Source organism: Podarcis filfolensis, assembly GCF_964270895.1.
Source record: "Podarcis filfolensis genome assembly, chromosome: 10".
Classification (NCBI taxonomy): Eukaryota; Metazoa; Chordata; class Lepidosauria; order Squamata; family Lacertidae; genus Podarcis; species Podarcis filfolensis.
The window spans coordinates 31,461,858-31,476,416 of NC_139612.1; the positions used below are offsets into that span (position 1 = coordinate 31,461,858).

The 14,559-nt window shown below is 39.7% G+C and overlaps 1 protein-coding gene across 1 annotated transcript; it reads left to right on the top strand.

Moving 5' to 3' along the window:
• Positions 1 to 3,447: 3,447 nt before the first annotated feature.
• On the top strand, positions 3,448 to 9,207 carry YEATS4 (YEATS domain containing 4). The gene is made up of 7 exons (XM_083574727.1): positions 3,448 to 3,711; positions 5,696 to 5,815; positions 6,303 to 6,369; positions 6,459 to 6,553; positions 7,158 to 7,250; positions 7,327 to 7,414; positions 8,431 to 9,207. Exons 1-7 carry the CDS (start codon positions 3,661 to 3,663, stop codon positions 8,598 to 8,600), a joined length of 684 nt encoding a protein of 227 aa, XP_083430853.1. The 5' UTR covers positions 3,448 to 3,660; the 3' UTR covers positions 8,601 to 9,207.
• Positions 9,208 to 14,559: the final 5,352 nt, after the last annotated feature.

Here is a 14,559-nt window from a genome sequence, read left to right on the forward strand (position 1 = left end):
GACATCACATATGTTCCTGCTCTGGTACTCTCAACCATAAAAGGATCTTCCTTCCTGTACTTCTGACCATAAAAGGATCTTCCTCTTCCTACTCTTATCTGGGACGCAGGTCACCATCTCCGGGAACACGCTTTGGCATTATTCCCAGACGTGGGTCTGCGCGTCTTTGTGGTCAGCACATAAGGCACACACACATCATCCCTGCTGTTCTGGAACTTGGCAAGGTCACTCGTTGCCGCCACGGACTGATAAGGGAGAGAGCTTTGTTCTTGTTATGGATTTGTTCAGTGGCTCAATTTATGCATTTTAGCTAAGGAAAAATAGGGATTTTGGTGCAGTTTAAAACTGCCTGCACAGTCAGTTTTTGGGCTTTGGGAAACCCATTCCTTCAATTGAAAATTTATCAAAATAAAAATAAGACATGCATTACATGTTCACCTTTCACTAGGTGAACAGAGTAGTAAATGTGTTCCATCACTCCTGTAGATTTAACAGGACATTAAAAACAATAGAAAGAGAGGAATATTACATAGGTCTAGATGGCATAACAAAATGACTTTATTTGTACACATGAAAGGGATAGAATTATATTAGTAAAACTACAAATAAGGGTTTTTTTTTAGGTAGGCATATAGGCAATGAAGAGCAGATAACAATTTGGTGAAGAATTTCCTCCAAACTACCAGCAATGATAGTGCTAGGAAACAAAAACAGGTGGTTTTTTAAGGTGGGTTTTTTGTTAACGTCTTGAGCTATGTGTATCATAGCAAATGTGGGGGTAGGCAGTCTTTGCCGTCTCATTAGGTTTTAAGAGCATTGATATATCTAGTAGGGGAAATTTAGATAACCAAAGTGCACTTAGAGAAAATGCATGAGATAAATCCTACTGCTACCATGTGCAGCTATCAAATGCTGTTAGTAGCTGAGCACTCGCAGAATTAGTCAGAGTCTTCAACTGGGTAGCCCCAGTTGAACTTTTTGAGGAAGCTGGGTATACACAATTGAGCACCACAATTAGGGAGTTGGGCTAGATGACCCTTGGGATTCAACAATTCTTGATTTACATCTCAAAGCAGCAGTATGTTTCTGCTCTATGAAACCTGAATGCAGTACTTATTCCTGACTCCTATGTATCTCACTGCAGCCAATTGGAAACTGAGGAACCCCGTTGGACGTTCAGCTTCCAAAAAGGGTTTGCAAACCAGAACCGTCCCGCCCGGGTTTGCGACGTTCATGACTCAAGCTGTTTGACTTCCAAGGTAGCACTGTAACCTAGAGGTTGCTAGAGTGTTTATGACAGTAGTTAGGCTATCCCTGTCCAGATAGGGCCACCAGCAGAAGCTGATGAAAGGAGCTGAGCCTCAAGCAACAGCAAATAATCCAGAAGTACCCTCAAGCTGTGTACCTGCTCCTTTAGAAGGAGTGCAACCCCATAAAGAGCAGGCAACATCCCATCCATCCAGTCTAGGGGACCACCCACCGGCAGTGCTTCAGTCTTCTCTGGATTGAGCTTCATTTTTTTTGGCTCTTGTCCAGTCCATTACTGAGGCAAGACAACCGTCCAGCATCTCCACTGCCAAGATTTAAAATGAAATACTTTATTGTCACTTGCACAACTTGTATACAGTGAGATTACACGAGCACCCCCCCCCACTCAGCTTTCTTAGTCTTAATTCCCCGCTTTTACTGACGCACACCCACCAAACCCGAAAGTCAGTTGCCCTGTTGTTATCTTTTCATTCAGCAGCCTAACAGCCCACAGATAGAAGCTGTTCTTTACCCTGTTGGTGCGACTAGTCATGCTTCTGTATCTTCTGCCTGAAGGCAGGAGATCAAGAAAGTGCCGGCCAGGGTGTGAATCATCCCTGAGAATTTTCCTCACTCCTGAGGCAATGTTCTTCTGCTATTTCATCCAATGGATTCATGGGACAGCCCATAATATCTTGTGCTGTATTCACCACCCTCTGTAGGCACTTCCTATCAGATGATGTCAAACCAGCATACCACACCGTGATGCAGTATGAAAGGACATTTTCTATTGTTGACCGGAAGAAGGTCATCAGATGTTGATTGATACTGTTCTTCTGTAAGACTCTGAGGAGATGGAGTCTCTGTTGGGCTTTCTTAACACCTGGGTTGTATTTATTTTCCAAGTAAGGTCTTCACTGAGATAAACTCCTAGGAATTTAAAGGAAGAGACTCTCTCCACACAGCCCTCCCCGATGTACAGCGGGGCTAGTTCTCCTCTCTTCCTCCAAAAGTCCAACACCATCTTCTTTGTCTTGCTGATATTAAGGTGCAAGTTGTTCCCTAGGCACCATGTAGATATTTTTTAGACCTCGCCTCTATACACTGATTCGTCTCCACCTGTTATTAAACCCATTACGATGGTGTCATCTGCAAACTTAATAATTGCAGTAGACGGGTCAGATGATACACAATCATATACAGGTAGGGACTTAGCACACATCCCTGTGGTGTGCCAGTGCTGATTTTTAAGGAATTAGATGTTACACATCCAAGCCTCACTGTTTGTGTCTGATCTATCAGAAAGTCTTTAATCCAGTAATTTAATTTAGTAGTAAGTCAAGCTGTTTAGCTACCAATTCAGGCAAGTATCAGTTGAGCATGCCTCCTGAGGAAAGGGTACGGCATTAATAAGGTAAACAACCCATGTAAGGGAGGATAACCTTGCACTAGTACGCAATCTCATGGTTTAGGAAATCGATTTCACTTGGCATAGCGCTACATCCTGCAGCCATCGGAAAGTTGCAGGATGCCTCGACGTGACTAAGACGCTAGTTGTGTTTCTGTTACTGTACTGTACATCCTTCCTCCAGGACGTTCAGGACAATATAAAAGGTTCTCCCGTTCTTCCTATTTTATCACATGCTTCTGAAGGAAATTAGGCTGAGAGTCATCGAGGCCCAACATCACTCAAAGCTGAAGAATTATTAGCATTTGAACCTCTTCTCCCCACCCACCCCGCGTCTGATACGCACTTAACTCGGCGCAAGCACCGTTATATAGAGCTTTATTGCTGAATGAGCATGCTGAGGACTGGACATCTCTGGCTCCCCAAAACAGCGATGCGGACAGCCCAAGCTCGTCGCAAGTTTCTGGTTTAAACAAAAGGGGGGTAGCCCAAAAAAAAAAGAGTCTCCGCATTGTTTTGTGGGAGTCAAAAAAGAAAATGGGCTGAAGTGCGCTTTGAAGCAAGCCGCCCCAATAAGCACAAGGCTTAGCAATTCATATACATTTTTTAATTTGCACTTTTATTCCGGCACGGCCACACACCCAGAAACCTTTGCTGCAGTTTCAGAAAGCAGCGATTTAGTCCCGCCCGCCTACCCAGCGTTTCACCTCCGGGTCACGAGGCCCAGGCAGGAAGGCGCCGCCGCTACCACACGGCCCTTCCCCCCCCCCATCGAGCTCTTCTCCTCACCCGGAAGTTGTTGTTGAGCCCGGAGCGGCCGCCGAGGGGAGGTGAATGGGCGCCTCCGAGAGCGGCTCGAGGTTGCCGCGAGCCGTCGCTCCCCGCGTTCTTCTCTCCGCCGCCGGAGGCAAACTGGCGGGTGGCAGAGGCCAGGCCCTACTAGCTCGGCCTCGCTGCTCGACAGCGGCGTGAGGAAGCCTTACTCCCCCTCCCCCCGGTGCAATATGTTCAAGAGAATGGCTGAGTTCGGGCCTGACTCCGGGGGCAGAGTGAAGGTAGGAGCGGGGAGGAGACTGAGGCGGGGCCAGCTCGGCGCGCTCGGATTCGAAACCGTTGCGCCTCCCTAACGGTTACTTTTGAGTGACAGGGAGGTTCCGAAGCCCTGTGGGTGCGTCGGAGTGCGGAGCTGAGAGTCGTTCGTGGGCAGAGCGCTTGCTTTGCGTTCGATTGAAAAGATTCCAGGTGATGCGGAGATTCTCTTCGTGTCCGTCACAATAGACAAGAGGAGGCTGCAGAGGACAACTGGTCCAAGGCAGCGCCGCTTTTCTGTGCTTCTGGACTTGCCTCTTCTTGTTGCATATTCCCATCCATCCCACTTGCCTGTTACTCTCCCCTAGCGTCGTTCAAATAACATTAGAAGTGGCTGCTTTTGGAGATGGATCCCCCATTCAATAGTGGCTTCTAAGGGGAAAATTTATAACGTACCTTAAAGACCGTTGCAAACAATCGCTAGTAGGATTGGAATACAGTATCACTTGTAGTTTAAGGTTAAATTCTGGAAGAGGTAAAGGGCTTGGATTACCATAAAAGATGTGGGAGGAAAGGATTAATGATAGGACCCACAAAGAGAAGGATGGAAGTCCAGGAGATTCCTTGGAATCTTGTTTTTTATTATTTATGTTTGATAAATCTTTGTAAAATTCTAATTTGAAAAACACACACACACACACACACACATATATATATGAGAGAGAGAAAGAGAGAGAGGCTTCTAGACACTCCAGGTAAGGAGTCCTCAAAACCGTTTCAAACATTTCTTTCTTTCCCTCCCTTCCAGACCAATTTCATCAACTAGGACCAATTGATCAAACTGGTGTAAATCAGCACGAGTTTAAAACAAATTGATTTGAAGAAATAGTCACATTTTTAGGCACCTCATGCACATACTGCATTGTTAGTAAGGGGCTGTTTAAATTTTTGAATATTGGTACTCTGCCTACTATCCAACGTTCTTGAGGTGGCTTACAGCATATTCTTAAAATATACTAAAATAGACACTGATGTGATGCTTACAAAAGTGTGTATCATAAGTTTTCCGCTTAGTTCTCTTAATGTTTCAGTAGGTGCTACTGCATCTCCTGACCTAGAATGGATTACGGAAGCAAACAGTTGTTGGTCCCTCACAGGCCAGGGCTTCCTGGCTAGTTCCTTCATCTGCCTCACAAATTCAGTCTTCAGGGAATCTTAGAATTGTAGATTTGGAAGGGACCCCCGAGGGTCATCTAGTTGAACCCCCTGCAATGAAGGAATTGCTGTAAATATGTTAGAAACCTGCTTCCCTATATTCACATGGTCCAGTTGCCCCTCTTCTGTGGAATCTCTGAGCAATCAAAAATTATCCTGCCCCAACATAGCTGCCTAAATAACTAGACATGAATTTCATCATCTTTCTTTTGTGTGTGTGTCTCATTAATTGGGTGCAGTTATTTAGTCATTCAGAAGGCTGTAAATCAGTTGGCTAAGTGTGTGTAGGATTGGACCACACACGTTATGTTTTGAGTCTTCATCCATAACACGATTGTTTGTTGGCTTACGTCTATCTTTTCTTTCATCATGATGCTCAAGGCAGTTTTCGTGTGTGTGTTCATGTTCCCAGTCAGACTTCCATCCAGGTGTTGAAGGGAGCCAAAGCCAGATCTGCTTAGCAAAAACATGGTGTATATTTTAGGGGAGGGAAGTAATTTTGCCCCACCACCCAACTGGTTCCTCAACATTATAGTGAATTTTGGAAATTGTATCTATGAAGCAAGTTTTGAAAGTTAATCTAGTTAGAAATTTAGGAGAAAAAAATAGATATTTTATATTTAAACTTAGGCACATTGAATTTGTTGGAACAAAAACCAGTGACATTATTACTGTCACTCTCGGAGTATATATTTTGGTAGATAATGCAGGAAAGATTAGTTTATCTAGAAAGTAAGTTTTTGTGTTAAGCAGATTTGTGAAAAACATTGTCATGCCTCTTTTTCTCACTTGAAGGGTGTTACTATTGTGAAACCTATTGTTTATGGAAATGTTGCACGCTATTTTGGGAAGAAACGAGAAGAAGATGGACACACACATCAGTGGACAGTTTATGTTAAGCCTTACAGAAATGAGGTAAACAGAATCGTTCTTGGATAACTTTATATAACATATGCGTACACCTGTGCGAATTCTAATTGTTTTCTGACCAATCCTGATCTCTTGAACACTGCTCATGTTTTAGATATCAAACTAGGATAACTATGTATGCAGCTTTCAATATAAGGAACTCTACAGTAAAATTTTAAAAAATGTGACTGCATAGGAACAAATATAAGGAATACCTTTGGAAAGATTGCAGTCTAAAGAAATAGGGTATTTGACTGTTGTCTGAATTGTGTGTGGAGTGTGCTTAACTTTTCAGTAAACAGACTCGTGGCATGTTTCAGAAAGCATCTTGGGGGAAATCAGATTAGAGGTCACACAAATGTTACAAGAATCAGCAGCTTATATACTGCTAATACTCATAAGTATTTCTCTGGTAAGCGGGCTAGAAGAACACAATGAAACACTGTAAAGTATATTATTGAATGTGTAAGTAATGGTTGACTATTTGTTCCAGGATATGTCTGCATATGTAAAGAAAATCCAGTTTAAGTTACATGAAAGCTATGGTAATCCATTAAGAGGTATGACTTTAAAAAATTTAGTTGATACAACATATGAAATAGTTTTCAAAGAAGAAATGGCTTATGTTACTTTTTTTCCTCTCTCTTAGTTGTAACTAAGCCACCTTACGAAATCACTGAAACAGGCTGGGGTGAATTTGAAATCATCATCAAGATATTTTTTATTGATCCTAATGAAAGACCTGTGAGTATTCATATATGCATGAATAGCAAATATCTATTTTTAATACCTGGTTATTCTGAAGAAGCCAAATTCTGTTTCAGATCGACTAGGGATTAGCAGTCCATTGGGAAAGATTCCTTTGTTTTTTTAAAGTTGCTTATAGTGTATGCAGTTTGACCTATGATGAAATGAGACCTATGGAAATTCTGTATTTTAAGCCACTGTTAAAGGGAAAAGAGCCCAGTGTGTAAAAATTAGTGGCATCCCTAATTTGTGTGCTAAGCAGTATCTGTATACTTAATTATACAATTAATTGGTTTGTAAAGAACCCTAGTTTTCTAAATACTGTTGTTTTATCTATCCAGTGGCTTATACCAGGCCAGAGTAAGAGCAGCAAATATTTTGAGAACTGGCATAGACAGCATTAAATGTGGGGAAAATACTTTCAAAGTACTGTTGGGTTTTTTAAAAATGAGTTGAATTAATTAAATCTTAATCAGTATGGTAAATTCTTACTCTGAATGAATGCTCCTTTTGTGCTGGCCACTATGACCCTGGAATGTAGACAGTTAAAACACTCAATAACAGTTGTACAGGTTATTCTTATTATTTTTGTCTTGCACAGGTAACTCTGTATCACTTGCTGAAGCTGTTTCAGTCTGACACTAATGCAATCCTGGGGAAGAAAACTGTAGTTTCTGAATTTTATGATGAGATGGTAAGAAAATAAAAGTATTTTGGGGGAATTATCCATTGTAGCTGATGTATTAAATTTATTAATATTTTTTCATTAGATATTTCAGGATCCTACTGCTATGATGCAACAGCTGCTGACTACATCTCGTCAGTTAACTCTTGGTGCTTATAAGCATGAAACAGAGTGTAAGTGCTAATAGGTGTGACTTTTCTATGAACTTTACTTGAAATTGTGTTTTTGTGAACTGTCTGCTATATCTTTTACATGAAGTATATTTTGAAAGAAATGTTTATTATGATGGATAGTATATAGTGACCAGTTCCCTTAGAAAAAGAAATCTGATTCTTACTGTTGCTATCAGTCCAGATATAGAGCAGTAAATGTGAATGGCTTAGCTCTGTATACTAGGAATTTTGAGATGCAACAAAGTAAGCCCTCAAAGCAGAATTACAGCACTTAAAAAGCACATGGTTTTTTCTACCCACAAGTAAAAAAGAGTCCTGTTAACAGTATACAAATTCTAGATTCTTTAAATATGAATTATATACAACAGCTGACCTGAATAGTTTTGCAGGAATTCAGAGTGTTGGAAAGGACCTCCAAAGTAATCTAATCCAACCCCTTGCTACACAAGGATGCCACTCTGCCCCATCCCTGATAGGCCACCCAGCCAATGCTTAAAAACCTCTAACGAAGGAGAGTGCCCTATTTTCAAAGGCAGTCTGCTCTATTGGCAAACAGTTCATACCGTCAGGAAGTCTCTTTCTCTATAAAAAAAAAAACTTTATTCCAAAACCGAAAAAGAATTACAAACATCAAATTCAAAATCTATATTCATTTTGTAACATAAGCCTATTACATAGTTGACTAGATTAAAATATACCTAATTGCTATAGACTTCCTTTTGCTATATATAAATGCAACGCAATTAGAAATATTTCTAATATATTTATAATACAGTCAGGAAGTCTCATTGGTTCAGGTCCTACTCTCTGGAGCAAATTTTGTCTTGGAAATCAAGCTGGTCAAACACAGGCAAAGAAGTTCACACTTGAATGCCCATCTACCCTGTTTTAATCTATTATATTCTAAACAATATACAATGGATCAAACAGAGTTCATTATGTTTTCTAATTATTCAGCTGTGCTTTGGAATTCTCCTAACTTAGCAAAATGCTGCATATGTCTTTCTTGCTCTCAGTTGCCAACGTAGAAGTAAAAACCAGGGAGAAGCTGGAAGCTGCCAAGAAGAAAACCAGTTTTGAGATTGCTGAACTTAAAGAAAGATTAAAAGCAAGCCGTGAAACGATCAACTGCTTGAAAAATGAAATCAGAAAACTTGAGGATGATGATCAGTCTAAAGACATATAACAAATAGCTACATATTAAAGGACTAAAAGTGAAACCTCTTGTTATCATGCAACCAATAATGTATCTTCTAAGATTTTGTAAGGGCAAAATAAGTTCCAGGGGTTTTTTTGGGTGGGAGGAAGGGGAAAATTTGGTGTGTTATATTTCACTACTTGAATGTTTAATAATAAAATGTTATTTTCATAGTTTAAATTACAATTGTCTTTCCATCTTTCTTTAAATAGGGTGGTGTAAAATTTAAGTTTTATTTATCAAGTTACCTTTATGGTACACTATACCCCATTCAAGTGTGTTCATATTGTAGTTTACTGAGGTTTATATGAAAACCTTTCACAATATTGCTGTTTAATGAGAGTAACATTTGATTGCTTGATACACTCCATTGACCTGAATATAAGAGGAAAATCTTAGCTTTGTTGATATATAAAGTCTGCCTCTGCTTCCAGACTAGTCAGAATTATCTGATAAAACTACTGTTGGACAAAGAACAATTACTGGTAGGTTTTACATTGACCAAACTATAAATCAGATTATTATTGATGGGGTATTGGAGGCAATAACAATGTTTGTTGCTTTGAGTTGCCTGAATAAAAGTACTGTATGGGAAGTCTTGTATACTTTTTGTTTAGTACTTGAAAATATAATAGGATATGGACAGATAGCTATTTTATCATAAATTATCTGTAAGATTTATCATGCCACCTGACAATATGCAATTTGAACATAATTCCATTTAATCTTTTTGGTGCAATTCTCATATATATTACTAAATATCTTCCACTAACTTTGATGAAAATTAGCAAATTCCTAATTTTCTGTGCTGTGTAAATAAAAACCCAAAGGCATCCCTATGCATGGGTAGGCACTAGAGATAGATCAGTGCATAGGTTAAGGTTTATCAGTGTAACAGCAGTGGACACACATCTGCCTGCAGAGGCCATCCCTGGCACCAACAAGGTCCCTTCCTCCTGCTGAAATGAGGATTAAAAGAAGCATATTTTATCCAGTATAATAGGTTATGGTATATCTGGGGTACCCAAAAGGAATTCTCTCATTTTCGAATGTGTCCACAGGCCCAAAAATTTTGGTGTCTCCAGGCATAGGCGGACAAAAGGCATGTTTTGAATAGAGCACTTGAGCTGTGTTCTGAGGGTTGCCTGAACATGAAATGTTTCAATGTGGATTTTTTAAAATTCACATTTGTATGAATGCAAGTAGACCCCTCCATGTTGAAAGAGGCACACAAAAAAGCCTGCAGACCTGTGCTCAAACATGGGATCCTCAGTGGCTGATGGACACTGCAGGTAAGACTTGCCTGCATGCGCCTGTTCTGTCCCCACATTTTAAAGTGTTCAAGTGTCTTCCTGGACATGGCTATAGTGTCTGCTGACAGCTGGGATTCTTGCGGAGATTGCTGGACTAGGTGGACCTTGTATCAATCCATCAAAACAAGAGTTTGTGCTTGGGTTTGCAGTATTTTAAGTCAAACTTCCCTTTCTGCTTTGCATTCTTTCCCAATTCAGACCACAGCATAACATAAAGTATCTAAAATGAGGAATAAGAGAATTGAGTTGGGTTGTTGTCGTCTACTATGAATGAAAGTTGGCAAGAGTACTTTAAGCTCTTTCCTGTAAAACCTGTGCCCACAAACTCTGGCCACCTAAAAGATTCATAATAATAAAGAGTGTATTACCTGGGAGAGTAGGTGGGACAGAAAAAGTTTATGATGACTACAGCTCCAGCTAACTTAAGCCAAATGCTATGGAGTCAGCCATTGCCCCCGGTTCATTAGTCCATTTTACCCAAGCAGAAACGTTTTTTAAAAATGCACTGTACTATAATTGAGGCTGGCCACCCCCATGCTGAAGCTATGCAGGTTCTGAGTCTGCTTAGTACCTGGATGGAAGACTACCGGGAACCACATGTATACCTCCTTGGATTCCTTAACATAAAAGGGTGTGTGTGTGTAAGGTACAAAACATCCTTAAATATATTGGTATGTATTGGGGGTTTCTAGAACTGAATATCTGTTCATACCATCTAATAATAATAATTTTTTAAAAAATATTTATACCCTGCCCTCCCCAGCCAAGACCGGGCTCAGGGCAGCTAACACCAGGTAAAAACAATTGATTAAAATACAACTTAAAAACAAGATTAAGTACAACATTAAAAGGCAGCCTCATTTCAGTAGAAACTCAAATCAAAAACTTTTTTGGAGATGAAAACATCAAATCTTCACTGGCAACTATCCAGACTGGTCCTACGTGGGCCAGAAAAAAGCCAGGGAAGTCCTCTTTAATCTCTCTTTAATACTATTTAATTTGGTGTCACTGTATTTACTGGGTTTTCTTAATGAAGGTAGGGTTTTGAGGGGGGGGCTCATACCTACTATTTTCTAATTGGAAAAGATAAATGGATTTGTGCCAAAAGGCAAACTTTCAAGTGGGAGAACAGTACTTAAGAAAATCAGTTGCACGTGATCCTATTTATTTAGTGCAGTAGGAGTTTTGAGCCAATCTGGATGATGCCAAATTAGAAGAGTTGAGAAATGAGAAGAAATTCATTCATACAAAGTGCAGATTTGTGATATTTGCCATCAGCTGGGCTCAAAGCTGATGGCTATGCCCCACCCACCACTACTGAATCAGTTTTTAACCTCATAGTTCTACTCTAATAACTTGTGTTTATGCATCAAACACCTTCATTAGTTTTGATCAACTGTTCCAACATTGTGCAGCAGGTGGCAGCTGTGTACAAAATCACTGCTGTTCTGTTTTTAATGGGAACCTTTGGTAAAGGGGCAAAAGTTCTCTCAAGGCCCATAATAAAATGGCTTCTACAATTCAGATGCTTAATACCTTAAAAATTTCTTAAAGTGATGATATACTGAATTTTTGCCTCTGTTTAACGCTGATAAAAGAAAATAAAGAGCTCAAGCAACAAAACTCGGCATTCCAGATTTCGGTTAAAAAAAAGTTGGCAGAGTTTAAATATTATTGAATGCACAATACGATTTAATCCTGAGGTTTATGACACAGGGTCAACTATCGGTTCTGGGGCAAATTTGCCTCCAAATTTGGCAAAAGTGCCAAAAATTATATTTAAAACAGGTATTGTGTTGGGGTGGGTGAAACCCATTGCCCTAATGGGGAAGTTGCCTTCTCCCCAATCATCAGACTGAGCATTGAATGAGTGGAAAGGGAACAATAATCACCTCTCAGCTGATCAGCATAAGTCAGCTGAGGAGATGCTGTGTGGCACTGTGCCTGCCTTGAGTGCTTGTGTCCTGCCTTCATGCCTGAGATTGTGGGATACTGACATCCACTTTTGGCCACACCCATCCAAAGCCGATAATTGACCAATTATCTGGACACAGGAACCACCCACCCACAGTGTTTCTTGCCAGGATTCAAACTCAGTTTGTTGGCCTTCATCCAACTCACCACTGAGTCTAGGCACCAGTCCAGGGCTTACAATGCATCTTTCTCATTTGGATGTTATGGAGAAACAGAACTGGGTTTTGATGTAAGTAAAAAATAATAATAATGCTCCTTTTCCCTTATGGGGTATGCAGGAGCCCATATAGAGTCCTTTTGTAGGTTCTCTATCAGTAGGAGAAAATAACAGAGACCAACCAGAGAATATTGAGAAGCAAAGCAGCTAGTAAGCCTGATCTTTATTAACTGTTGCAACAGGGTGTTCCCCCACATGCAGGAGAGAGGAGGAGGACCCCCCAAAAAGGTGTGCCAGCCCTTATGTAGAATTTTCAAATTGCCAACCCTCAAACTCCAGACCACCCCCCGGAAACATCATACATACATCACAGAAGGTGTAGCCGAAGACCACCCTCCACAAACATCATACCTACATCACAGAAAAGGTGGTCTACAACAGAAATTTGAATGTTGTTGTTTTTCCTGTCTGCCAGGTTATCTGATAATGCCTTAACTGATTGCCTTTTCTGGTAGTCTGGCCATTCCTTTGAGGTGGTAATTACTTAATTCCTGAGACAATGGGAAGGTTCCCTCACCCCCCTCCCTCCTTGCAGAGAAACATTTGGTCAGTTTGGGAGTCAAAATGGTTTCAGGACTGTCTTCCTGTGCGGCTTCAGACATGTGGTTTATATATTTATGTATGTTTTTGCTTGGTACATTTATGAACATTTATTATATATATAAGACCTTAAAATTATTATAACAGTTTCATCAGTGTACTAATGGCACCTCACCCCAAATCTCCTAATGAATGCTCCCAACGGCTTTATATAGATGTTAAACAGCACTGGGGACAAGATGGTACCCTGTGGCACAACTGCCAGGGGACCAAAAAGCAATGAATGCTATTCTCTGAAACTGACCCTGGAGATAGAATCAAATCGCTAGGGAAAACACAAAAATATTCCTGTATGCAACATTGGCGGTGAGAATCCTAGTTGCCAAAAATTGGAAAAACGAGTCAACGAAAAAAAAGAATGGCAAGAAAAATTATTTGATTACCTTGAGTTGGCTAGAATGACAGTTGCAATTAGGGATCAGTCTAAACAAAAAATTCAAAAGGAATGGGGAAAATAGAGAGATTATCTTTAAAAGCAGTGCCCTCAAATTAATACCTGGACTTGTTTTGATTAACTTTTGCAAAACAAATTAAGGTATAAAAGTCTAAAATAGAAAGAAAAGTAGGAAAAAATGAAATGAAAAGGAAACAGTTTATTAAATAGTAAAGTAGACCTGCGCTGAGGGCAAAGGAAGTAAATTAGAAGAAAACAATAAGTGAAATATGGTTATATGTTTATTATTTGTTTAGTATTTGTATCTATATTCGTATTTGCATTTTCTTTTTAAATTTATTCTTTTAGTGTTGTGTGTGTTTGTGTTGCAACAATAAAATTTATATATATAAAAAAGAGAGAGGATTCAATGCACTGTTCATTTCATTTTCCTACAATGGAAAATAAGAGATGCAAATGTCTCCATTCATTCTTTAAAGATGGAGAAGGAAGGGTCAAACTTAAAAAATAAATAAATCTTCATTTAAATCACATGGAGGTTTGCCAGGAAATTAGCTAATTTAGCATTACCAAAACAAAAAGAAGAAAAAATGTTAATACTTACGTGAATCAATTATTTTAATAGGATCTTAATTTCAATTTTAACACAGAGGCAGAGATAGTTGAGAGTTCTGAGGTGTGAATTTATGCCTGGATTGGGAATAGCCTTGGGTGGAGGGAGAACTGCAGGGTCTGGTGTTCAGGAATTTTATGCAGAATTATCAGGGTGGTGGTTGAAACAAAATAAAATTTTTAAAAATTCCTTCCAGTAGCACCTTAGAGACCAACTAAGTGTTCTTTTTAAAAATCTTTTTTGTTATTTTCCGGCAATTCAGGACCTACAGTTTTGCTGCTTGGTTTTATGACTCCGGTTGCTTCCAATATTTGTATGTTTATAGCTAAATAAAACAAGAATCAGTTTATAAGTCTCTAGTCAAGTGCACTATTCTGTAAAGGAAACAAACGTAGCATTGCTACCAGACTTTTCACAGGGAAGTAGGGAATGCTCAACACTGGAGAAAAGTGTAGGATTTTTGTTTCCCTGGAGAGAAACTGTGAGCTGGTGAGCAAGCCAAGATGAAGCCAATCATGTGATTTTGAAAACCAAGTATCTCAATAGTAAGTTCAGCAGAAAATGGATGCCGTTTAATAAGGACCTTAAAAGCAAACCTAAAAGAATATGATAAAGCACTGTGAAGGAAAATCTGGGGGCTGCACACAAGGAGGTGAGAGCTTTGATCTGCTGACAGAACTTCACTACCAGATTTCACAGAGGAGAAAACGTTTGTAGATCTTAACTCTGTAAGGTTATTATAGATTCATTGATAGATATCTCCCAGTTGTATTTTCTGTTTGGTAATACATTGTAATATAAGCTCTTATCATCCTTTGTAAGTGTAAAAATAGTTG